General features: G+C 43.1%; 1 protein-coding gene across 2 annotated transcripts in view; it reads left to right on the forward strand.

Moving 5' to 3' along the window:
• DAPP1 (dual adaptor of phosphotyrosine and 3-phosphoinositides 1) overlaps positions 1–27,534 on the forward strand; it is a 43,097-nt gene that overhangs the window by 11,606 nt on the left and 3,957 nt on the right. For both annotated transcript variants that reach the window (XM_045536890.1, XM_045536889.1), the window contains 6 exons: positions 3,317–3,439; positions 6,110–6,243; positions 15,049–15,179; positions 23,783–23,830; positions 25,116–25,178; positions 25,874–25,959. In XM_045536890.1, the coding sequence (XP_045392846.1) occupies positions 3,317–3,439; positions 6,110–6,243; positions 15,049–15,179; positions 23,783–23,830; positions 25,116–25,178; positions 25,874–25,959 (585 nt within the window). The remainder of the gene's footprint in view (positions 1–3,316; positions 3,440–6,109; positions 6,244–15,048; positions 15,180–23,782; positions 23,831–25,115; positions 25,179–25,873; positions 25,960–27,534) is intronic.

The following is a 27,534-nucleotide window of genomic DNA, read 5'->3' on the forward strand; positions in this document are numbered from 1 at the left end:
ATCGCCCTTGTAGGAGCGGCTGAGAAAAATGACCTAATTGGGAGTTTTCACCCACAGTAGGTTCAGTGTGAGTCATGGGTGATGCAATTCTGGGGAAGCTAATGCAGTCGGTCGCGTGTGTGTGTGTGTGTGTGTGTGTGTGTGTGTGTGTGTGTGTGTGTTTGCAGCAGCTAGAACAGCGGAGGTCCTGTGCTACCACGTCTTGCACGTCAAAGCTCACTTTTAAGACAGATTTTACAAATCTGAAAGACATTCAGAGGAGAAAAGTTCTCTGAGTGATAAGGGGACCAAAAGCGTGTCATAAAAGAGGTTGAAAACGAAGGAAAGAGAAGAGGGTGCATTCTAAATGCTTTCCACTGTTTGCACCAGTATCAGCTGTGGGACTCCAGGAAGTAGCTTTGGGACCATCTTCTCAAAGCCGTCTGTACAGCAGGAAGCAGCAATTCAGTGTAGGCAAGCGTGTCTACCCACCAGTCGTGGAAATACGGAATGAGCCTGGAAGAAATACTCAACAAAATGTTCTAGGAAAGGAATGCTTAACTCAATGAGAAGGGGAAGTTTAGGTTTTTGCGAAGAGCTATTTGGGGAACGAGGATCCTCATTGTACCATAGACATCTTGACACGTAGGTGGCTGCATGGACGGCTCTATAGTGGGCTTGCTCAGGCCCTGGACTCCGTGAAAACCCAAAACACAAAAATCGCTGCCACCTGGAATTAATACTTTCTGAGGATTTTCCAAATTGCAGCACAGTGTGATTCTTCTTGCTTTATGTGCATGTATTTCTTATGCGTTTATGGTAGATAGTTATTTGTTAAATTACCACAAAAAAATTCTCAGTGAAAACTATCTTCAGGCTGTAATTAAATACCAAAAGATTCAAGCAAATCAAATGTTCTTAAATTTTTTAAAACTCAAGAAAATTCTGTAAATGCTTTAAACACAAACTTCACATCCCACTGAAAAGAATCCAAAGGAATTTCCAGATCCTTTGGTTTAGGATTCTGTGAATCAACTATTGCTTCCAATAAGTGGTCTACTGGCTCAAATTGAATCTTTTGTTAAAATGTTTACCCTAAAATTAATTATTGGCAAAATATAGTTAACGTCTCATGACCTTGTAGAGATTTCACCTATCAAAAAGAATTAGGATTTTGGTTTTAGCTGAACCCGAAGTTCATTATGGCTTCACTTGTAATTCTTCCCATTGTCCTTTGAAAGCATTTTGTAGTGAACAAATTTGAGCTTGTCTGGGAAATCAGTTCAGTGAATGAGGCTGCTCTGGATGAATAACTCAGTGGGTCTTCTTGTCAAACGTTTTTCATGCCATTGTTTTCAGCTCGCAAAGATATTTCTAATATAGCATGGCGCCGTCTCTGCCTAAAAGAGGAAATATGCTAAAGAAACATGCATTGGGAAATGAAGATTTAGAAGAAAGATATCTTGGAGCTCTATGTAGAAACTTCCTTGCACAAATGTGCTTGTGTTTATCATTCTTTATTACTCAGGCTAAAGTTTTTCTGGTACAGGGACATCACCGTGGATACCAATATGGTTCGTAACAACACGATTCCTTCCTGCCGGAGTAGGGCTTTCCCTGGAAGCTCTTGTATGCTATACACCCCTCTCTCATAGCACTTAATTCATCAAATTGACATTATTTATCTCATTGCCTGTCTTTCCTTCATCCCTACTGCCCTGGACCATGGGTCCTTAGCAGTGAGCAATGGCCTCTGCTATGTACCTTTCTCTTATCCAGTCTAAAGTATTTAAAAATGATATTTGAGCAACAAGAAAATCATGCCACAGGGGGTAAATGGCCAGGTATGGCTTTGCAGGTCTCCATGACTACCTGGCGGCCACTAATGTGTGCTCAGCACTGCTGTGTGCCACGCTTGCTTTTGGGGCCATGTCCCCCATGTTGCCTTGTGTAGGAATCACAGCTGGCACACGAGGGAAGACGGTTTTAGACATGAGGAGGCTCACGTTGGTTTAGTAACTTGTCCCAGGTTGTACAGCCAGTGGGAGGTGTTACCTGGCTGGGGACCCAGGGAAAGTGATTCCAGGGGCACAATCCTAATCATCACACTGCACTGCCTCTAGGACGTCACTTAAAAGAATGGGAAAGAGCTGCCATTAGGGGAAAGAAGCAAGGGGCAGAGCGATGGGCCTAGAATGTTCTTAGTTTTGTAGAGTCAGGAGAGGAGGGACACAGCTGCACGTCTCTAGCTGCACAGACTGTCTCTCAGGAGGACACACGGGAACACAGTTAACAGGGTGTGCTCGGGGGACGGGAACGGTGCACCGAGGGTCACGGGTGACAAAAAGGCTTTATTTTCACTGTGTCTCCTTTTGGACTACTTGAATTTGTTTCTTTTTAACCATAAATATATGTTACCTTTTCTAAAACACAAGGATCATTTTTTTTTAAAACACAAAGAACAATTTGAATCTCCTTGGGACTTCCCCAGCTCTGTAGCTATGTGTCACATTGAAACAACATCCAGTGGGACCTCGCACTGTCGGGCGTCCGAGTGCCTGTGTCCAGCTTCGCTTCACTCATGACAACAGACTTCGGAATAATAGCTCCGTGGTTTCCCCAAGACACGTCACCACACCTGCAAAACAACGTGACAGAGAGACTCTCACACAAAAGGCAGAAAATTGGTCAAAGCCTATTTTATACAGATTTTTAACTTGGACTTTTTAAAAATTTCTGATTACAAAGCAATGCTCTGCAAGAGGTTGCTGGAGCTGCCTTAATAAAGCACCGCAAACTGTGGCTGAAACAACAGAATCCTGTTGTCTTGTAGGTCTGGGGGCCACGAGTTCGAAATCAAGGTGCCCACAGGACCGGTTCACTCTGAGGGCCAAGGGGGAGCGTCCGCTGGGGCCCCTGTCCTTAGCTGGAAGGTGGCTGTCCTCTTGTTCCTGCTGTCCCTGCATGCGAGTCTGTCTCCTAATTTCCCCTTTTGACAAAGGACACCAGTCGGATTGGAGTAGGGCCCACGCTAATGACCTCATTATAACTCGGTAAAGATTCGTTCTCCAAATAAGGTCGCATTCTGAGGTATTGGGGGGCTAGGGCTGCAACAGATGAGTTTTCAGGACACAAACCAGCCCGTGACCGGCTCTCTGCTCTCCCTGTCACCCTCTTCCAGAGATTTCCTTGTCCCCATGTTCGGGCTGAGAGCTTGGTGTCTGGGCTACTCGAGGCGGAGAACATTGCCAGGGCATCTTCTCTGCCGGGAAAAGCCAGCTCAGGAGGAGTGGCCCGTGGTCTGTCCCGAGTGACAGCCCTGTTGTCTCCTTTCCAGGTGGTACCACGGCAAGCTCACGCGCCACGCGGCGGAGGCCTTGCTCCTCTCCAACGGATGCGACGGCAGCTACCTGCTGAGGGACAGCAACGACACCACCCGGCTGTACTCTCTCTCCGTGAGGTAGGCGCTTGAGGACCCGCTCGCTGAACTCAGCCCGGGCCCATCTATCTGCCACTTACTGTGTCATCACCCAGATTGCCAGATAACGAGCCGCTGACTCCTAGTGGACCACCCGGTCCACGGATTCCAAACCTGCAATGCCCAGAGTAGGAAGGACATCCCTCCCCGCTCCATGAGCAGGAAGGAAACGCCAGAGCTGGAGTAGACCTTGGGAATCGTTTGATCCAAACCTCTCACTTGGCTGATGACCAATCTGAGACCCAAAGTGGTGCAGGGAACATCTGGCACCCCACCAAGCAAGGACAGAATCAGCACCAGAACCCCATCCCCGAAACCCGGCCCGTGCCCTTGCCACTGTTCTTATCTTCCCCTGGAAAAGCAGAGTGACCTGTGCCTGTGCAGATTTCATAGTTGCAAACTCAAGGCAACTTTAACGTATTTCCTCACTGCCCTCCTTTCTGCACACCCCACTTCTTCCCAGTGGTAACAAAGGTCACGGTCCCCACCTGGTGCACGTGGGTCAGTGCAGCGCTGGCCCAGCCCTTGACTGGGCTCTCCCCCCACCCTCTTCCTGGCTGGCGTCCCGGATCCCATAGGCCACCCTCGCTCCCAATGGTCAGGGAGGCGGCTGGTTCTCAGCCAGCACCTGCCACTCCGGCTGCCGCTGACACGCAGCACGTCATTTGGGGTCCTTGGGCAGTTCTCTGCGGGTTGGGCTGGGGCTGAGAGGACTTTGGGAAATTTCCCCCAGCCAGCCACCCATTAACCCCAAACCACAGTGGCATCATATCACTGTTCTGATGGCACCTCTATACATACTGGGAAGAAAGTCACAGTTCCCTGCATGGTGCAGTCCCGTGAGCTGATATGGCAGCAGAAGGCTCTTGAGTTTCTTCCCAGCTCTGCGTGGCTGCGTGGCCCAGGCCTCCCTGTCACTAACTCACTGACAGCGTCTATTAGGACCCTCCATGCTCCCGTCTGAATCCTCGTTTCCATTCATCGCAGCGACAGTTTTTGCTCATTTTTATTTTTTGTTTTTAATCTCTTCTCTCTCTCTCTCTGATAGGGGGACAAAACTGGCTAAGAAATTATTAATATTTCCCCAAATAGTTGATGACAGGCTTCTACGAGCTCAGAAGCTAAGAATCAACATATTTGCTTATTTTCTCTTTGGGCTTGGAATTGTGTTTGGGTGACAGTCAGAATTGTGCTATCTCAGGGCGACAGCAAATGTTAAAAGTTCATCACACAGTTAGGCTGCAGGTGCCTGATTGCAGGAATAGTCCAAAAAATCTCAAACAAACATGCAATTATTGGATGAAAGAATGTGAACTTTTTACCTATGTTTGTCTCCTCTGAACAATTAGGTAACAAGCTCCTTATAAATGGATGGCATATATATTTCATCTACATAAAAATTAAGCTATAAATCATTGATTTTCATTACGAACATATGGGAATGTCTTAAAAAAGAACTGTCAGCAGCAGTGACAGAAACCACAGAGCTATTTAGGAGATTGACTGTTTTTATTCATTTATTTGCTCATTCTCTTAATAATGGGAAAGCCTTTATTCTGCACGCATCACCAGACTTTATTTTTGCTGCGTACAGCCTCATAGGGCCAATAGGACCATATACAAATAATTTGCTGCAAAGTAGAGTGTGGCAAGTCACATGAGAGAAGTCAAGGTAAGCATTTAGATGGTTGAGAAGATAAAAAACAGTCAACTGAAGCAGGAGGTACCATGGAATGCTTAACAGAGGAGGTGGCATTTGAACTGAAACTTCACGGGTAGCTGAGATTTCTACCAGCTGAGACAGGGAAGAAGAATGAGTGACTCAGGTGGAAGGAACAGTGGGAGCCAAGGGACAACGGTAAAAGCTCCCTGAGGAAGAGTAGGTCCGGGTGGGCTAGAGCAGCAGTTCGGAAGGTGTGGCCCCCCCAGACCAGCAGCAGCACCTGAGAACAAGAAGGAATGCAGATTCTCGGGCCCCGCCCTGCACCTATGGACTCTGACTCTGGGGTAGGGAGGCAGCACCCTGGGTGTGAACATGGCCCCCCAGGTGGTTCTGGTCACACTGAAGTTGGAGCGTGGGCTGCATGGCGACGAAGAGGGGGAGGTGAGACTGGAAGACAGAATGAGGTCAAATAAAATGGTTATATATGCATAGACATATATGTTATTTAACACTCTGCCTCATCTGGAAAATGACCATGTAGGAAATTTGATATTTTAATCAGAAGACAGTGGGACACGCATGGCATGGAAAAGATCTGGGTTCACATAGCTAAGAAGTCGAATTCTGACTGACTCCCAAACAAATAAGGGAGGCGGGCCGAGGTCAGAGGAGGATTTGGGGAGGGTGTCACAGGCCATTTCTGTCGTTTCTGTTCTCTGTTCTTAAGCTCATGCCGCTGCAGAGGGTAATATTCAAGGATGCTTTCGGTGACTCTAAGAGTAGGGCGGGAGAATTGTCTCGTGTCTTCCATTAGAGCAAAGCTGCCCAAAGAAAGTAGGGGTGCTCTCTGGAACCCATGATGTCAATGATGACACGATTCTCGGTTCTTGCACAGGGTTCAAGCTGATGCCGATAGCTCAGATCGTATCTCCCTTCAGAGAAGATATCCATTTGTTAAATAACATTAAACACTTCTTTTTCTCTTTCAGAGCCAAAGACTCTGTGAAACACTTTCATGTCGAATATACTGGATATTCATTTAAATTTGGCTTTAATGAATTCGCATCTTTGAAGGATTTTGTAAAGCATTTTGCAAATCAGCCTTTGATCGGAAGTGAGACAGGTAAGCTCTGAACAGGTACTTGGCCTGTGAGATGCTATTTCAGGACGAGGGAGAAACAAGGCAGATTGCAATGAAAGAGTTTCATAGTTGTTACTTACGTTTCAAGCATTATCTTTAGTAGCAAATGATGTAGTTTGTATAATGCAGAAATTGTCTCAGACTGTATTACTTAATGGATTGATTATAGATTGATTAAAAACACACAATTTCTTTAAAATGGTCTATCCATTTTAAAATAATATATATAATTAACAAATAAACAACAAAGGTAAGAAAGACTTTTTCAGGAATGGGCAGTTTGCATGTTGGGGAGACTCATAGAAGTCAATTTTGAGCACTTTTAAAATACTCATTTAATTTTTCACAGAGATCAATGAATACTGAAAACATTGACTAGAGAGTACACTCCTCAGCTATAAAACTCTCCCTCTGTCGTCTTGGTTTCTTATAAGCTTTTGAACTGGATTTAACTATGGCTAGAAAAGTTTGAAATTTCCTGTTTGAATGGTTACAGAGTTAAACCAGAACATTCATGTTAAGAAATAAACACACACCCTGTCTTGGTGAATTCTCTAACTTGGTTGTCTATATGATTTAAATAAAGGGAGTAAAAAGTCATCCCTGTTTATGGGATAGACTCACACTTTGATTTGTCCTAAATGGTGATATATCTCAGTTAATCTAAGATGGGAAATTCCAAGAACCTGTAGCACAACTTAATAACACAGCCGACTACCGTGAATTCATGCATGTGTGTTTTCTTGGTAAGGTTGCCGGTGGGCTTTCTGTTGGCTTCGGCGTGGTGGGAAAAGATGCCACCGTTGGCTTCTGCATGTTCTGCTATTTCTGTGGCCTGGACAGTCCCTAATATGAATCATTCAGTGTCTAGTAGGGAGGAAAAGCATAATGGAAACCACACAACAGTTGTGCTTTATACTGACTACACTGGGCCTATATAATAGAATATACCAAACTACAAAATTAAAGCTATAATCTTTTTTATTATTTTTTGTTTTCTGGTGGAAGTTCTCCCAATCAGCCCTGCAAAATGACTGCACCATTTAACCAGCAGTTGTTGTCACAAACCAATGGCAAGTGGAGATGCATTTGTTTCCATTGGTACCTTGGGCTTGGCAAGCATTTCAGTTTCTCACATGCCTTCACTTCATGCTTATTTCCTACTTGTGTCCAACTCTGCACTTGGTGTTGTTCAATTCTGGGTCGCTGGCAATGGAGAGGAGATTTCTGAAGCCAGGGCTTTGCTTTGTGTACCTCTGTTTTTGTCCTCCCACGTGCCCACCAGGTCCTGGGCCACTGCATGGCTGTTTGAGTGAATGAATAAATGGATAAATGGATTACCATGAGTAACAGCTCCTCGTAGCTTTCAAAGCCACTTTACTTGTCCTTCTCCCTTCTCTTCTTTCTCCAAGCAAAGGCAGCTTCCCTTTTTAAAAAAACTCTTCTCCTAGAGTCTAGTTTCAACCCCTTTGATCATTCTCTGTGTTTCTTCTGAACTTTCTCCAAGTTCGGGAAAAAGTACATATTCTGCCTACTGGAAGATTTCGAAACAGTCTGAGGTCAAAGTGCATGCAGTTCTTTCTGGGTGAATTCCTCTGGCACTCACCAGATCACTAGGCAAGAGGATCAGCTAAGTCTGCTCCAAATTAAATGTGCCTTGACATTGTGCTTCCCTGTAAATACATCATTCTAGAAGAGGCTTGTGCTTGGTGCATTAGCGACTGTAAGGATTTGTAATCCAGACTCCTACAGTCGTTTCTTTCTCTAAAGCTAAAACATGCTGCATCGTTATCATTACTATAATTGCTGTTTTATTTATTGCAGTAAAACTCAGGAACCTAATTTTTTTTATCCTCTCTGCTGCCTCCCGTCTGTCCTACTCATTACCCAGGGAAGAACTTGCTGCTACTGGAAACCCCACTTCAGTCCCCCAGTGCTGACGGATGTGTCCTTGACTTTCTGGCTTCAAGCCCTTGAGTTAGAGTCCCCTGACTCTACTCCTCTTATCTGTCCCGGCCAGACGAAGGCAAAGCCATCAAGGCTGGGACAAGGGGCAAAACTCATGACAGAGCAGTGCTCCACGCCTGCCCCTCTGGGAGCAACAGGCCTCAGGAAACCAGATAATGAGCCAAGGTCACGATGACTCGTAAACCCAGAAGGTCCTTGGAAGTCAGAGAGTCAACCCTGTGGCCTGTGAAGAGTGGCGACTGGAAACTGGGATGCCACCTTCTAAAAATAGGTCTTTTCTTCTTGTTAATTTAGGAATTGGCTCCCAGTGATCAGGGGACATCCAGGCTGATGATTTCTTGTTCCCATCAGATAGGACGCCATTGTTCTCCCAGTTCATGTTGAAGATCCCTGGGGAAAGTATTTGTCCCCACAGTGGACAAGGTCCTACCAGGGCTGTCACTTCCAGATTCCCCAAATGGGAAGGACTAGAATCGGATATTTCAGGCCACTTCTGTTAGCCAGACCCCACCCTGCCCCAGCCTCACGCTGCAGGGCCTAGACAGTGAGTTTATTAAAGAGAGATTTTTTTACATTGGTCTACTGGCAAGAGTGTTATTACCTTTGAGGGCAATGGAAATAAATGATGTCCAAATGACCAAAACCCTACACTTTTGCCTTGCAGTTACACATAATGCCCTCAGTAGAGTGAAACACTTAATACTTGATTCTGGGTTTTAAGAAAATCTTTGCACTCAGAATAGGTGAAAATATTGACCTAAAGGGATGAATACTGTTTTAAGATACCTTTTTTCCTATTCTATTTCTATCCTCTACTCTTCAAACTCTCAGGATTTCTGTTTCCTGATCTGAAGAACAAGGGTTTCCTAAGCAAGATCTAAGCCTTCTGCCAGCTTTGAGTCTATTACTGTAATTTCTACTTTCCCTTGTAATAATCTGCATTTCATCTCTCTAATCTCCATTACAGGTTCTGTTCACTCTAATTTCTTTTGAGTGATACCCAAAACACTCTTAGGATACTACCAATTGTCAAAACCAAATAATTTTCCAAGTCCATAATAGATATATACAATGCACTTATTTGTGTTATTTTTCTCAATAGCCCTTTCACCTTCTGACATTTTATATACTTCATTCATTTTTTAAAATATCTTTCTCTTTACACAGTAGTATGTAAACTCTATGAGAGAGTTTTTTGTCACTGTTGCTTCCTGCTATGTCCCAGAACCTGAAAAAAAATAAACGCTAACCATGTCTACGATATGTCATGCTGGGCATGCTACTACCAATGCCTGCATTAGAGTTTGTCTGGTGACACCACAACTGACAAACTTCTGACAATTTTAAAGTCCAAAGTGGACACAAAGCATAATTTGCAATGATGCATGTATGCTCAGTGATGATGAAATTCAGAATTTGCCTTTCATTTGTTAATAGTAATATGTTACATAAAATTTATATTCATGTTTGTACGTAACTGCTAAGTTAATTCAAATAGATTTGGAAATTTGAGAAATTTTTTATTATAATAAATATGTTTGGTCCATTATTAATTTTTACCGTATCCTCTTGCAAATAGCTAAATTTCATGTATACGGTCTTGAAAATGTAGACAGTATTTATCTTTATACTTAAATGTCCAAATATTATTAGAACAAAAATTACCCCTCCCATTACTTTTTGTTTATGTTTCAATATTTCTTAATATGAAATTGCCATGCACAGTTTATTCTACCGTGTTGTGACTTTAATCACTGGCATCAGAAAATATAAGTCAAGTGCTGCGTTTGTGGGTACCCTTTATAATAATTGGTTCTCAGTTTTAAAGATCTTATCTGGTTCTTTCATAAATGTCAAATGTCCGCTTCTCTTTTTGTTTTGATATGGGGATTCCCAGCCTTTTGATAACTGCCACAGCTATTATTATTTTATTTTGTGACACCACTCTTTTTACGCAGGTGGTATTTTAAAATACTGAAGTTAAGGCTAATTTTCATTTGAGAACTGTCTGATACTTCTGAAAATAACTAGTGACAACTTGGATCTTGCCAAACCACAGCCAGGAATCACTTCTTTAATTTACGTTTACCAAAAATAAAAATTTTCTTAGTTTGTAGATCGAGTGTGTTAGAAAAAGCAAAAAGCAGGCAAAGAAGGGAATGAAGCCAACATTCGTGGAGTGCTTGCTAAGTTCTAGGCATTCTGCTAGATGTTTTCACCTATGTCAAATTATTTATTCTTCTCAACCACCACAATAATGTAGACAGTGGTCCCATTTTCAGATGAGGAAATAAAAACTCAAGTTTTAAGTTTCTTGCTCAAGGTTGGACAGCTAGGAAGTGTCGGGGCTGAGATTGGAATCTGGGTTAACGTGGTCCTAAAGCAGAGGCGCTTTCCATGCACTTTGCTGTCTCTGAAACCGGTCCCACAGTGACACTGCGATACAGTATTGTCACAGCACAGCATGGCCTTCAATGGATTTGGATGGGAAGAATCCCTGTGACAATAACGTAATAGAGTGTGCATAGAACTTGGCAGGACTGTGACACATGTCTTAGTCCTGTTCCGCAGTCTCTAAAGTCTACAACAATGTGTTTGGTGTGTGATATAAACCTCTTGTTCTAAAGGATGTGAATCGATTTGAACTTCCACCTTTGCATTTATTGCTATTCTCATTTTATTTTCATGAATTGCCATTTAAGAAATTATACCAGAGGAGATCTTAAAACACAGAAAAGGCCGACTAGAAAACATCCTCCAAATACTTAAGCCCAAATACATTTTTCCAACAAGGACATCAAACAGCCTAACTAAATATAATAAGGTAAAAGAACATTTGCAGTTTGAGAGAGTGGAAGAAAGGGGAGAGGAATGGCAGGGGGAAAGAAGATGGCACCAGGAACAAAGTGTTTCAAGTGAATATTGTACGTTTACAGAAAGCAGCATATGCATTTGGTTACCAGGCTTCTTGATGTTTCCCGCCCCCCCACCCCACCCATTTTGGCCTGTGTGTTTAACTGGATTTATAGGATGTTAAGGTTGGGAGGAGCTCAGGGACCATTTAATTTCTCCTTTACAAATGAAGAAACTGAGGCCTGGTGAGAAATGTTGAAGCAAAAACTCACATCTCCCTTCTTCAAGCTGCCTCCTAAAGAATCCATTTCTTCAAACTTTGGTTCATACATGTGAATTTCTGCCTACAGTAGAGTACACATTTCCCGTGCCATAGAGGTTTCCATGGCAACTACACCATGGCTGAGAACAATTATGCTATAATGAGTAAACGCATGAATTCTCGGTTTCAACTCCAGCCTCTGCCATCTGCCAGCTGTGTGTCCTCAGGCAAGTTATGTAACGTTTCTGAGCTTCAGTTTCACCATCTTATAAAATTGATCTCATGGTGAGTTCATACTTTACTGACCTGTTGTGAAGACAGGATGAGATGAAGCACGTGAGACATTTGGAATGATTCGTGACCTGGATATTTAAACAGAATCTTCTCGTGCCCTGGCTAACCTCTCTCCCCCTAAGACTGGAAATCCAACGTTAAAGCTCCTTCACATGCAAAGGAAAATGGGTTAAAGTCCATTTGCAGCGCAGGTGGCAAAAAAGAAAGGAAAATGATCTTGAATATCCCTGTAAACCCCCTTAGAAATCCACTTCCATTGGCAGGAGGAGACAGAGGAACCTGTCCTGCCAGTTGCAAAGCTTGTTTTCTGAACCTGAGGGTGGTAATGAAACGTGGGTGGATGCGATCTTATTTTAATTTAATGTAGCAGATAAGTATTGAGTGCTGAGCGTGAGATGGCCCTGCCAGCCACTGATTGTATCCAGAGATAAATCAGATGTCATTCTTGCCCTCACACACCTTACAGCACAGCTGGGGTACCTGATGCGTAAGTACTGGCCTTAGTGCACGAAAGAAATATTCTAAACAAAAGTTTCCCTCGAGGAGCTATTTGTGCTCTATGCTCCACTCTATTTCAGATACCTCTCCATGCCTGAGACTTGAGACCGATCTTACCCTTTTTCTGAATTCCTGCTGGAATACAAGAAATGCAATCTCATGTTACTGCACGCCGAGTTGCAGATGTAACTCTTCCACGACTTTGAGTTACCTCGCAGGCAGAGCAAATTGGAACGCCTGCTTCGGTCCAGCTCTGATCATCTCCAAAGTGTACCTCCACCAAGCATGTCTGCAACGAGGTTTCATGTCACAGGCAGGAAACAACCCTCACCTTCATGTAGTTCAGAAACTGAAGTGAAACTTGCAGCCAAGTCTCCAAGGCCTGTGGTTACCGATCTTCCTTCCCTTTCATCTGCCACCCCTGCCTCCTGTTGCCTTTGATCTGAATCCTCCACTCAAGTCCAGGAGTTCATTTGGGCTTCGTCTCACTAACCCAGAGTTCCTTTCCTATGGAGCTGAGACACCATCTTGGACCTTGGGTGGCAAGTAAAATGAGTTCGTGTTGGCTACATTAGATACATTTCTATTGATTGCAAATAAGAGAAACCAACTCTGGCTGGCTGAATTAAAAAAAAAAAAAAGATGGGGGAGTAGGCTGCAAGGAGAAGAGTGGAATCTTTAGGAGGATATTAATCTACCCTCCCAGAATTCAAGGGCAAGTGTGCTAGAATGTGCCTGCTCGCATCAGCATCTTTCTAGAGTATTATTGAAAGCATGACTTTCATAAAGTACATGAAATAGAGTGCAAATCTAGCAGTAACTTCGAAGATAAAGCACAAGATTTCAGAATGTTTCTGATTGGTGGGCTGCTTTGAGCCCCGTGAGATGGAATGTTTAAGAAGCACCGATTTATCTCAGACCCACGGGCAGGGATTACCCGGCTCCTACCCCTTTCATTCCTAGCAAGATGCTGCATGCAGGTCTTTTCGAACTTAACATTTTAAAATCCGTGTTTCCAAAGATGCAATCATTAGAATTTTATTTAAGGATTTAAAAACACCCTGTGTCAGAGAATAACGACACCTAACATTTTATGATCTTTCCACAGACACTTTCTTTATCTGGTGCTTAGAACGGTCTAGGGAAGAAGTCGCAGTTATCCTCACCTGTCAGGGCAGGGGGGAAGCTTGTGGTGGCTGTCCCTGCCCGTGTGCCCTGTGCTCTTGCCGGGAGGCAGGTGGCTGCCAGGCGCATCGTGGAAGGTGTTTCTCTGGGCGGGTCACTTAGGAGCCACACTCACCCTGCGGCCTCAGCGCTGAGCTCCCAGAGCCCCGCGCCTGCACGACGGGCCACCCTGGGTTAGGTGTCGCTGCTGCTTTCGTTCTGACTGTGAGACTGTGACCGGCCCCTTCTCCTTGGACGACTGACAGGCCCTGTTCCCATGCAAGGGTCACTTGGACAAAAGAGCGCAGACAATGTGCAAGAGCAGGGCAGGGCTTCTGGTGACAGCCAAGGCCATTTGTCATTGTGATTGCGATGCTGCTGGCCCCAACGGGAGGCAGAAAGAGGAGGGGCCGGAGTCTCTCATTCTTCTCTGGGGTCAAGATCAGAGACCGAGAACAGCCTCCTTTTCACTTTCCTGCAGCCCCGGTTCTGTTCCTGCAGCCAGACCTTGGGCACACTCACGTGTCCCAGAAGCGTTTTGTTTTGTGTAGACGCCTCGTTAACATTAGGTTTGGTTTTGTTCTTTTAACTACAGAGGAGGTGTTTTTCCTTTTCCATTGTCTCTCTCTTACTGCAGTGCAGGTTCTGTAGTTTCCAATCGTCTTCCCAAAACTGCCCCCCCCATGTAAATATCAGCCTCCCCCAACCCCGCCCTCTTTGCCCCCCTCCTCCTTACCCTGCTCCCTTCCCTTCTAACATGTCTCACGTCTGAGATATCATGGCAGGTGCTGAATCTCCCTCATCTGTTATTGTGTTCCCAGGGCCTAGACAAGCGCCTGGCACGGAGCAAAGCTCAGCAAATGTTTGTTGAGTGACTTGCTGAATCCCTTATATCTCCTCTACGTCTAGTGCCCTCCTGGGCCTGCCACAGAAAAGACCCAGTGAAATAAAAGCAAGAAGCCATCAGAAGGGAGAAAAACCCTTAAGTTGCTTTTGTGATAGTCGTTGTCTCTAGTTTCTGGTTGATGGGGGTGGGGTCTGGGTTGTCAGAAGTGCCGAGTCAGAGCTGCTCCAAGACCCTGGAATGAAGCTCCCAAGTCACCTGGGCCCGGGCAGAGCCTTTACCTGCCCCGACCCCTCCTCTAGATGGAAGTGAGGGAATCACACGTGAGCTCCGGCCTGTTCAGATCACATTCACTACTTTATTTAGTTAACCGGGTGACAGAGACTGGAGAGAATGCTGAGTCCACTGTTCTGTGATCCACTGATTTGTGCCAAGTTTGTCCTGAGACCAGTCAAAGAACATCAGGGCAATTGAATAGATCCTTCCATACTTCTGTTTATTTCTGTTTTCGTGGCTTTTTGTCGTTTCGGAAAACTTCCAGTTATTGCTTCAGATCTAAATCAAACATCACCTCCTCTGTGGAAGTGTTGCTGGATCATTCCAGAGAAAGGTTCTCCAGGGCCTCTTGGTGCCGTGATCGTTGCGACATGGGTCTCACTGGCCTGGTGAATGACCGTGTTTGTTACAGCTCTGAGCACTGGGAGGCCACAGATCGTCTGTGTCACGCTTTGGAGCTCAGTGTCCAGCCTGGCACACGGCTGATACTTGGTAATTGTTGAGAAAATGAGCAAGTGAATACGTGAAAAAAACAGAGACTTTACAACCTAGCCACAGTTCTCCAGTTAGCATCTGAACTTTCCTTCTGGGGATACTATTCGATTATATCTTTTTTGTCTTCACTCAGGCACTCTGATTGTTCTGAAACATCCCTATCCAAGAGAAGTGGAAGAACCTTCCATTTATGAGTCCGTCCGGGTTCACACGGCGATGCAGACAGGAAGAACAGAAAACGACCTTGTGCCCACGGCGCCTTCTGTAAGTGACCTTCAATGGGACTGCAAGCTCTCTCGGTTGTCTAAAAGCAACCAAGGGCCATAAAAGTTAATAAAAATCCATTTGTTCAGATAAAATTTCTAGCTTGGGATCTAAAACTTGGAGAGAAACATAAGCGTTGAAGCTTATGACTCAGTTCATCGGGTCCAAGGTAAATCATAAAAAAGACAATGCAATAGTGATAGGATTTTAAATACTTAGAAAATGGCACCTAAATCTCTGTCCTTAATTAACCAAACAAGTTCAGGGTAGAACGGGCAAGAGATGTTCGTGTTCACATAGTTGACCAAACTGTTATTCTTCGACAATTTTCTTAAATTAAGAAACCCATTTTTTTCTTTGTTTTTCTTGCGTTTCAACTGTCTATGGAAGAAAAAATATTTGCTGTCTTTACTATCAAAACATGCAGTGTTAATTTTTCCAAGCATTTTTTTCCCTTCCAAGACACAGACAGAAAACATTTGCACTTCTTTGCAACGTGAACCATTGTTGAGTTTCAGTGCAACTGGAGCACTCATTGTTCATCCCGAGAGTCCACTGGTGTTTGTTCTGTGAGCTCTGACTGCAAAGGTTCCTCTCCAGCACCCCCCTCTTTTCACTACTCCCAGGGCTCTTCCTTATTTGTGGAATCCTTCTGGCATAAGAAATCTGGATTTTTGCAGGGGATAAAGAGGACAATACCCAAATGCAATGTCAAGAAATCATTCTAGATAGCCATCGTTACTCTTAAAAAATACTCAGCTGAAGATATTGAGCGACGAACTATATTAAAATAAGTGTGATCTTTCTGTTTCTGCAGTACTTTTTTTCTACCCTGCCACCAGAGAGATCTTTCTTTAAAAAGTAGATTTACTACGTAAGCTCCTTGCTTAACGTCCTTCGGTGGTGCCCTGGGTGTTCCTGGCCCACCTGGACCCTTCTGCCTCTCTGGTCTCATCTCAGGCTACTCCACACTCATGCTGTGCAGCCTGTGTTTCTCCGAACGTGCTCTTTCTGCCCTCCCCACATCTGAAGCACTGCAGACACTGTTACTGTCACTCTGCCCTAGGGACCAGCATCAGGGGTCAGTGTGTTCCAGGAACCCCTCCTTGACCCCACTAGCTTCTTTTTAAATGCCCCCTTCTGTGCTCCAGAGCACGCTCTCTTTGCCTTTATCCTAGAGCTATCGATCGTGCCGTAGGCTAATTACCTGCACCCCTGTCTCCAGCCTGACACTTCTGCAGACCGGAGTCACTGCTTGTCTTTGTGGCTTACAGCCGAGCCCGGGTCATGGCACATCTCACATTTTTGTTGCTGTGCTACCTTTCTTTAAAAATGAAAATCCTTGGCCAGGCATAGTGGTTCATGCCTATAATCTCAGCCCTTTGGGAGGCTGAGGTTGGAGGATTACTTGAGGCCAGGAGTTTGAGGCTAGCCTGGGCAACATAGCAAGACCCTATCTCTAAAAACATATATATATATATATATATATATATATATATATATATACACACACACACATATATATATATATACACATATATATATATATGTATATAAATAAAATTAGCTGGGCATGGTGGTGCACCTGTAGTCCCAGCTACTCAGGATGCTGAGGCAGGAGGATCCCTTGAGCCCAGGAGTTGGAGGTTACAGTGAGCTATGACTGTGCCTCATTGACAGAGCAATACCCTGTCTCTAAAAAATAAAATAAAGTAAAATTAAATTAAATTAAAATTAAAATCCTGAAAATTCACTGAGAATGATATTTTGGCTTTGTTAGAGTTGGGGGAAGAAGCCTTAGAGACCTCAGAACTTGAGAAACTTAGGAAAGCAAGACGATAAATAGTCCAAAGTCAGAAAAGGCCAAAGAACAAATCAAGCCCTACCCTCGAACCAATTCTTGTTTTCCAGCTGACCAGTCCCTTCATAATTTCCTCTTTACCTGCCCTTAATCTACCACCAATCACTTCGACATCTCTTTCATTCACTCTCTCAGTTTCACCTCACCTCCTCCTCGGTTGTACTTCCCCTACAGGTCTCCAATTGAGGTCAGTCAAGCCATTTCCTACTAAGTGTGTCCTTTATCGATAGTAAAATGCAGATGACACCTAGTGTGTAGGGTTGGTGTGAGCATAAGACAGCACACGCAGGTAGAAACAGGCCTCTCTAGATCACATCCTGGAAGGCTTGTTATTCACCTTCTTCGCTCACTCCAGGTACCATATTGATTCACCTGCCCAAGTATCTAAACGTGACAGCACAGAGAAGCATTCGATGTAATGGAGCATTTACAATAGTGGTGAGAGGTTGGTTGAGAATGACTGGACTCACATTGCATAATGAGAAGCCCACGAAGTTTATTGTGCATCAATATGGCAAAAAAAAAAAAAAAGCAACGAGGAAGTCTTTCTAGTGGACCTGAAATGCCTCTCATTACTTCTCACTATGGAATCACTGATGACTGAGTCACTGCAGCTGGGAAAAGAGTTCTGGTCTGATCAGAATGCTCTTGTCCCTCACCGAACACTCAGACTTCACTTGTCACCCCAAATGGCCACACACTGTGGCACCTCCACCTCCGGCCTGAGAGCTCTGGGGGTTTTCAGACTTCTGCTTTCTCTGCTGGGGTTCCAGTTCTTGCACAAGCTCCAGCAATGGAGGAAGAGAATTAAGAGCACTTCTTACTTGAAGCGAAAATGAAAGATGCCCCATTGCCCAGAAATGCAGATGGTTGCGTAAAACTCTAACATCCTTTGGCAACTGCCTTTTGGGAAATTACCGTTTATATGTTGTATGAGCAACATAGCATGGAGCTCCTGAGATAGGATTGGATTTATTTATTTATTTATTTAGAGACAGGGTCTCACTCTGCCACCCAGGCCAGAGTGCAGGAGCACAGTCGCAGCTCACAGCAGCCTCAAACTCCTGGGCTCGAGCAATCCTCCTGGATCAGCCTTCTGAGTAGCTGGGACTACAGGTGTGCACCACCATGCCTGGCTAATTGTTCTATTTTTATTTCTGTAGAGATGGGGTCTCACTATGTTGCCCAGGTTGGTCTCAAACTCCTGGCCTCAAGCGATCCTCCCCCCTCAGCCTCCCCAAATGGCTAGGATTACAGGTGTGAGCCACCACGTCCAGCCTCATTAATTTATTATACAAAATTTTAAAAAATTCCTATACTACAGCCAGCATTGTTTTAAGCACTGGGAGTATGGCAGGAAATTAGGCAAAGAGTCTCCCCTCACTGAGCTCACATGCTAGTGGGGGGAGGCCACAGACAATAATCAATGTCATTAGTAAGATAATATCAGATAGTAATAAGTCATAAACACAAAAAGTGAATCCAAGGAGAGGAGGGAAGCTGGGTGGCCTCTCTGAGGAGGTGACATCGGGAAGATGAGACTATTGAGGTCCTGCCCAGCCAGGTTGTGGAAGGCAACAGAGTTCTCAAAGAGCGGTACCTTCTGGCTGAGTGTTTAGACATTGATGAGAATGTTCTAGACGGCGAAATGCTCTGGGGCACTATTAGCATTCCTGGATATCAAGAACCGCAAAGAGTCCGATAATTCATCCTACTTGCAAGTTACCCTGCCATGGTGTCACCAGGTCGTGACTTCTGGGTCAGAGATGAAGGATCGTTTGTTACTCACAGCAGTAGGAGTAGCCAGAGGGTTAGGATGTGTGCCGAGTCACAGTTCCCACAGGGTGACATTGAGAGGGCCAGGTGGCACCCACGGTGGGCTGTTACAGGAGAGGAACCCGAATCTTCTACACTGGGCGGTGAGCACTTCTGCCTTTTGCTCTGGAGAGAGACATTATTTCTACCTTCCAAGGCTGTTTGTGATGCAAACATGCCTTAAAAATTGGTTTGCAACAAAATGCTGTTAGTGCCTTGCTCGTAAGACATGTAGGAACACAAGAGAGCCATAGAAATTGCTTCCCGATTCCCAATTGTTTCCGGGTCACGGAGCCTCAATATCCGGCAATGCATGGTGAAGAATTATCCCACCCAAAATCTCAACTGTGCCTTGTTTTTTTTTTTTTTTTTTTTTTTTTTTTTTTTTTTTTTTTTTTTTTTTTTTTTTTTTAGGGCATCACTCTTATGACCTCTTTTAATCTTCATCACCTTGCTAAAGGGCCTGTCTCCAAAGAGGGTCTCATTGGGGATAAAGGTTTCAACTGTTGATGGAAAAAAAACAAAACTCTGTAAAATAAAGTAAAGAGGTTTACTGTGAGCCACACGTGTGTGACTGGCCCAGCGCACACGGCCCCGAGAGGTCCTGGGACATGTGCCTTGTTTACATGGCAGGAAAGGTCTCGTAGCAAAGGGGAACAATTTATTTTTGTTCTAAGTGTTGATAAGAAATTAGAAGAGAATTTCGAGTAATTTTCACATCTTTAAAAAGATCCTTCTCACTGCTAAGTGGTAAATAGAGCCAGGGTAAAGATGGAGGCAAAAAGACTAGTCAGGAGACTAGTTAGTTGTGGCAGTCCAGGTAGAGGTGGTGGTTAAGCCTGGAGAGAAGGGATAAGAGCTGGTAGTTAAAATGCAGGGAAGCGAGAAGAACTGGTGAACTTCCTGTTCTGAAGGCAGAAGAGACAAGACTCACCGGTGGATCGAACGTGGTACAGGAAACAAGAGGAACAGGGTCCTGCCGTTTCCTGGGACGGGTTTGGGGCTGGGAGGGAGGAGTTCTGTCGTGGACATGTTACATGGGAAACACCAATCAGTTAGACGGACAGCGATTACATGAAATGGTATGTTTCAAGTTCCTGCCATAGAATAAGTCCTATCTAAAATGTCAGTTTCCTTAGCTTCCTTTTTGTGGCATTTGACATTTTTAGCAATTCCCTCTTTCTAAAAAGTCTGTTTCCTTTGCTTCTGCAACATCTTTCTCTCTTTTTTCTGTAATCTTTGACACATTCTGTAGTTCCTCTTCTTGGACACCTTCCTTGCATATTGGCCTTTTCCAGTATTTTGGTCTTGAAGCCCTTCTTACTTAACATTTTGGTGTTTATCCTTCCAATCTTTTTCTTGAATATATACATATATATGCACACATACATAAACATATATAATATAATGAGCAATTCGTTGCAGATAGAGTTATAATCTGCTTCTTTAATTAGTTATATGTTATAAATGTCTTCCATGTCATGACAGTTTTCTGAAACACCGTTAAATAAATTCCATTATTTGGCTATCTCAGTTTATTTAGGTAATCCTCTATTATATTTTTACATGCTATTTTTTATTTGAAATGCTTTCAAAGTTGCAGAATCTTTGCAAGAATAGTGCAAAGAACTTTGCTTTTCCTGAGCCAGTTGACAGTAAATCGTTGCATGATGCCTCACCACCCTGAATACTTCCGTGTGTGTTTCCCAGAAACAAGGATCCCTGCCTACATGACCACAGAGAACCATTCAAACTAGGAAACTAACGCTGATACCATTGCCACCGTCTCATCCACAGGTCTCATCCGGGTTTCATTAATTTTCCGAAAAAGGTCCTTTTAGAGCAAAAGGACGCAATCCCCAAACACCAGTTGCGCTATTTGTCCCGTCCCTGGAATATTCTTCTCTCTGGAACACTTCCTCAGTTTCTCCTTAATTTCGTCATTTTGACACTTCTGAAACTTAAAGGCCAGTTATTTTGTAAGTTGCTCCTCGACTTTGATTTGTCTGACGTTGAATCATGATTAGATTTGGGTTTTTCATTTTGGGTAGAAATCCCGCAAAACTGATGCTTTGCAATTCTCACTGCATGCTCTCAGACGGAACACGATTTCAATTTGGCCCTTTATGGTTTGATTACTTGCATGGTGTCTGCCAGGTTTCTTCACTCTAAAATCATTTTATTTCCTGTGTTACTAATAAATATTTGGGGGAGGTTGAGATCATTCACATATCCTGTTCCTCATTAAACTTTCATCCACCAGTTTTAGCATTCATGGATGTTTCTGGACTGTCTTAATCATTACTGTGTTACTTGCCAAATGATGACTCTCTCAGTCTGTCATTCCTTTTACAGTTACTGGTTGTCATTCTCCTGTAAGGAAAAGCTTTCTATTCTCTGCATTTATCCAATCATTAATATTTACACCAAATGGTTACGATCATGACTAGCCTTATTTATTTTGATCCTTCAAATTTTCCCACATTTGGCCCGTCAAAGCCCTTTCAAGGTGGCTTCGTGTTCGTATGTCTTCGTAATTCTTTGAGAAGTTTCTTACTTTCTGTTACAGCAAGATGTTCCAGGCTTTTCTTGTACTTTCCTTGTGGCCAGCTCTAGAATCAGCTATTTCTCCAAAAAGTCTTTTTCTTTTCTTCTGCAGAATGGTACTTTGCAAATCAACATCTGGGTACCACTTGCTTAATGTTATGGGATGTCAGTCTCCCGGCCCACTCCATGAGCAGAGCTAGGAGATGTGTATATACACAGGGACACATACTTGCTTTTATGTGTCTCTCCAGCCGTGGGTTGGCACCAACACCCCCAACCCTAACCCAACACCACAGCCGCATTCTAGTTTGTTCCCTTTTCGTACTTGTAGCATCTTTCTCCCACAGCGAGCAGTGTGGGTCCCACCATCCCCAGGATACTTACTTCTCTGATGGTCAATTGAATACCAGCCATCTGCCATTGCTGCCCGTTCTACCCTCCGCCTACCCTGGCACCCTGATCCCCCAACTCACGCTCCAGCACCAGGCTCCAGCCACTGCGGCTCCCACCCTCGCCAAGGTGCCCGCCCACCCAGCTTGGCTCTGAAACTGTGCACTGGCCGCCTCTTCCAGCCCTCCACACCCTGCCAGCCTTCCATGCCTCACACCAACCTGCTGCCTCCACCATTGCCACCACTGTCCCCAGATGCTCCCTGTGTCTTGCCTGGGCTCCACCACCTGCACTAACATGCATGACCACCCTCCGCACGTTCACACCGGTGCCTGACTTGCTTTACCCTACTCGACAGCTTTGACTACGTCTAAGGCAGGCAGGATGGCAGGACGGCTAATCCTCCAGTTTTAAACATTTAGGCTGCATCCAATTTTTGGCTCCTATAAACATCTTTCCTATTACAGATCACAGATATTTTTAAAGATAAATCTGCTATTTAATCATTTAATTTCTTAAGTCCTGAAACCCTGAATAAAAGTAATATTCTCAGCTTTTGCCTTTGTTGGCCTCCATTTATCTGTCAAAACCTTAGAAAAATACTGATAGTATTTTGGAAGGAGGTAATATGGAGAGAGTAGTATTATTCCTTAGCTTGATTTCAATGAGTAATTCTACCAGCGCTTTTTATATAATAATTTGCCTTTAATTATTTTGTCTGTATAAACATTAACGTGCAACAACCCAAAATGTTAATTTCAGCCATTCCACAATATAATACCTAAACTCAATTCAGTTGGTTAAATTTCTTTAACATCAAAATAAATCAGACTGATTATGGGATATCCAAATTCATCAATATTGTTTAACATTATTTGAATGACTATTTGGGTAGTTTATCCTTTTATGCCATAAGAATTTCAAAAGAACTGGTTGTATATTATTTCTTGCTTTACCTCTTTGTACTGTGCTGCTGCTGCTGGTGGTGCCTCTTTTTCTCTGGTAGGGAGAACTCACCTCAGGACAAAGTACCCTGGAAACTGCTATAAAACAAACCTTGATGTCAACCAAGTCATCTCCCAGTTTTAATAAGCATCTAACAAACATTTCCCAGTTAATAAACAAAAGTTTATTAACTTTGTTCCCACTAAGACTTATTGTAACATCATATTAGAACAAAATACCCTACCAGGAGTTCCATTTCTTGATGTTTGGGTTCTTGTCATGTAAATTTCTATTCATACAATTCCCCACCATCCCTTGTTCCTCACAGGTGCTCGCTAAGTGTGTGATAGTGTTGTTATCTCTGAATTAATGATACGTGAGTTCAAAGAAGTAACTCTCATTTCAAATCTCTGTTGGGTGAATCAGGTGTAAACAAGTCTGTACACCTGACTGTGTTTCACGGAATGTGGGTCTCAAAGAAGAGTCTGGAAAAAAAGGGGCGGGGGGGGGGCGGGGGGGGGGAGTAGTATGTGATAAAGTAAGTGTTGGGAATGATGTTTCTAAGGTTCCCTCTTAAAAATTCCCAAAGCATATTAGCATAAGACAGACTCTGAGATTTCTGAAGTCAAGAAATGCTTCTATTTTTCTTAATCCAGTTTCCCAAACGTATTGACCGCAGATGTGCACGTGCGTGTCCATGGGCTAGTACTTCTGCAAGGATCCGAGCCGTTGGCTTTCACATGACACGCTTTGGCAAACACAGACTTTTATGAGTGAAATGATGGGGTTTTTTGTTTGCAAATCACTGACTGGAGTTAGCAGAGAGCCTTTCGGTTGTTGCCTGTTGCTACGGAATTTCACCAGTAGATCCAGTCTGAAAACTCTTGCAGAGCACGTGGAAGATCTGCAAGCGCCTAGGTCAAAAACGAAAGACGGCCATTTAAAAATCAAAGGCAAACTTGTTCTTCATTTTAAAACAGGTCAGAAAGAGACAAACATCGTGTTGTGACGGTTCTGGGCTTCACTGGGTGCTTTTCTTTTTCAGCTGGGCACCAAGGAAGGCTACCTCACCAAGCAGGGGGGCCTGGTCAAGGTAAGGAAGTGTGGTTTCGCTCACACCCGCCAGAGAAAATGAGTGAGTGCCATGCAGAGGCAATTGTCATCTCGACAGCTTTTCTAAAAGCACAATTCCCTGCTCTTTTTGACCCACTTACAATATTTACCTGTCTCGAGAGTTCCTTTTTAGGGCTCATTAGTCAAAATTCTGGAAAATGACTTGACTATTCTTTGGCAAAGCCCTGCATGAGCGTGGAGTATAGTTAATGTTCGAGAAAGCATGCAATTCTTTTAATGGAATGATTGAGAAGGTAGCAAGTTAACTCTAGAACATTTCTTTTCTTTCCTTTTTTTTTTTTTAAAACAAAGACAAGTCAGAATTGTGGAAAATGTTTACCTGAAGGTAGACCAAAAACATCACCGGCGCTAATGAGATCCACAAAACAACACAGTTTAGGACTTTACAAGTTCAGGGTGTCACACTGTTCCCCATTTGTGTGATTGTACCTTTAAAGTTCCTCTATTTCAACGTGCCGGGAAGACCTTCATGGAATATGTCTGCTCCTTCCTAGATTAAGAGTCAGGGTACTTGACCTCTCTCCCAGGGACCAGCCTGCTTGGAATCAACCTAATCATTTCATTGTTTGTGTCCCTACTAGATTGGATGTTCCCTGAGAACAGAGATAATTCATGCTCATAGCATACTTATTTTTAAATCCTCTGTTACTTCCTTTAACTGGGCACATCGCCACCCAGGATAGATTAGGGTTTTGTCCGTACATAAGAAAGTAACAGGGCGCAGCAACTGTTTTTACCACCAATGCCATGGAATTCTTAGGCAAGGTTTAGAATATTGTGTGGTTCAAGGTTCCTGAATCTCAATTCACTTATTTGCAAGACAAGAATAATAATATTTGGTATTTTTGTAGGAGGATTGGCTATAACACATATCGGCCTCCAAGGATAGTATGTGGTCCATATAGGTGCTCAAAAAACAATATTTATTTTTATTATAGAGTTAATAAAATGGAAATTTTAGTGGTTTGTTATAAATCACCTTGAATAATTATGGCAGGCTCTTTCTTTTTATTTAAAAAATATGCTAATGCTATCTCTGCCTTCATCGTGAGCTTAATATAGGAAACTAATTTTTGTAGATATTTTGAAACCTATTTCTCAGAAATGACTCACAAGCATTTTTTTTCAGGGATATTGTATCAAATTTTTTTAGATACTTTTAAAATGAAAGTAAATCATCTAGTTTAAATATTGCATTCCTGTATCCAAAACCTGTGTGTTTTAATTATTATTATTTTTTTCAGACTTGGAAAACAAGATGGTTCACTTTGCACAGAAATGAACTGAAATACTTCAAAGACCAGATGGTGAGAAACATGACAATACATTTTCCCTTAAAAAATCTACTCTCTAGATGAGGGAAATATCTGCCCTTAATATCTCTGAATTTCTCTTTATGTCCACCTGAAACACACAACAAATGATTGGAGATATGAGTTCTTGATTCCTGATATGAGCAGAATTCTTTTGCAAAGATGAGATGTGTATGCCAGAAATTGCTCTATTGGACTATAGCTCCTCAAGGCACATAATTCCTTCTGGTTAGGGCAATAGAATTGTTCTCTTGCCACAGTTTATTAACTGTCTCTCTGCAGCAATTTCCCCCTTTATTAAAAATCGGTATGTCCATTTCCCAAGCCCATTTTATTAAGCAATTTAAAACGATTTACTTTTGTTTTCCTTATACAAAATTTCTGAGAAAGTAGAAGTTTTAAAAAATGTAAGAAAAATATGACTCTCATGTTTTAAAATCCATCTTCATGAAATATAAATTGATAAAGGGAATCTCTTAATTCCCAGTCTCATCAAGGCTAATCCCAAAAGCAGGAGGTGTGGGACTTCCGTTAGTCTCTTCTGTTATCAGTCCTCTTAGTGAAAGGAAAATTGACAATTGCACCTAGTAAAAGACTTGTTTGGGGAACAAATGAGGGACAGATTTGTGTGGTGTTTTATGATGACATAGGTTTTTTTGGTTTTGTGTTTTGCTTTTCGTTTTTTTTAGTCTCCAGAACCAATTCGGATCCTAGACCTAACAGAATGTTCAGCTGTACAATTTGATTATTCCCAAGAAAGGGTAAACTGTTTTTGGTAAGTTGTTTTATAAAGGAAATGTTTCTAAAAGTCTTCTTGCCAGACATTTATTTTAGCCAAGGAATAAAAAGCTATGTGTCTTACTCTCTATAATGTAGGAATGTATATACATGTTAGGAGTGCTTTCAGCTGAGTGTGACATAATACCTCATTTAAAGTGCCTTAAACAGATAGGCAGGGACGTTGGGTTTAGGTTGTGCACTGCACAAGTATGACATGGCTAAGAGGATGCTACTCATATCCTAGAAAGCTTTATTTATTTGAGGATTGTTCCCAATTTTAATTATAAGTTTGTTGACTCTAAAAATGGGTGATTTGTATTGCTATGACAATTTATGGCAGATGGCATGAAAGTATTTTGTTCTAATATAATCAGTATATTATGAAATTTTTCTAACTAGGAGAAGTATCTTGAGAAAAGAGTCTTATTTCCCTCTACCTTTTATTTTAGAGTTTTTCTTTTCTTTTTTTTTTTTTTTTTGAGACAGAGTGTCACTTTGTTGCCCTGGCTAGAGTGAGTGCCATGGCGTCAGCCTAGCTCACAGCAACCTCAAACTCCTGGGCTTAAGCGATCCTCCTGCCTCAGCCTCCCGAGTAGCCGGGACTACAGGCATGCGCCACCATGCCCGGCTAATTTTTTTTTTCTAAATATGTTTTAGTTGGCCAGATAATTTCTTTCTATTTTTAGTAGAGACGGGGTCTCGCTCTTGCTCAGGTTGGTCTCGAACTCCTGACCTCGAGTGATCCACCCGCCTCGGCCTCCCAGAGTGCTAGGATTACAGGTGTGAGCCACCGCGCCCGGCCAATTTTAGAGTTTTTCAAGCATACACAAGTTGAAAGTCTAAATATCTGTGTACCCTTCACCTAGATGGATCGGTTATTAATACTTTGTCATATTTGCTTTATCTTCATCTATCCACTTTTTTCTGAACCAATTCAAAGTAAGTTCCAGACATTGATTTTACCCCTAAAGACTTGACTTTGTATCCCCTAAGAATAAAAATATCACCTATAGGACCGTAATGTCACTATTACACCTAAGAAAATTAACGTCAATTCTGTAATATCAACCACCAATGGGTATCTTTTCTAAAATTCACAGAGGTGCCCTGTGAGCTCGCAGAGGTTTATTTTTCTCATAACAAATATCAGGAGGCAGCAGCTCCCAGGACAAGGTCAGGTCCAATGTCCTTACAGTTCTCTTGGCATTTTCTCCTGCTGGTGACTTCAGGATCCAAGTGGCTCCTACAACTTTAGGCCTCACGTGTTCAATGAGGCACAAAGAAAGATATAGGGATGGTGTCAGCCACGTCTGCTCCTGCTTATCAGGAAAGCCAATGTTTCCCCAGAAACTCCCCATCAGATTCCCTTGTATCTCATTGGCCAAGACGGGGTGCCGCGGCCATCCCTGGTGATACTGTGATCATAATTGGCTTAAACTAATTAGGATTTATTGCCTGAGATTCTGTCTGCAAGAAGAAAGGGAAAATTATCTGTATTCATAGGCAATTAATAATGTCTCCCCGAGGGAGTACCAAACAACGACGATTCCAGAAACCAGTTGCCCAGTGT

This window comes from Lemur catta, chromosome 24 (assembly GCF_020740605.2).
Source record: "Lemur catta isolate mLemCat1 chromosome 24, mLemCat1.pri, whole genome shotgun sequence".
Lineage (NCBI taxonomy): Eukaryota > Metazoa > Chordata > Mammalia > Primates > Lemuridae > Lemur > Lemur catta.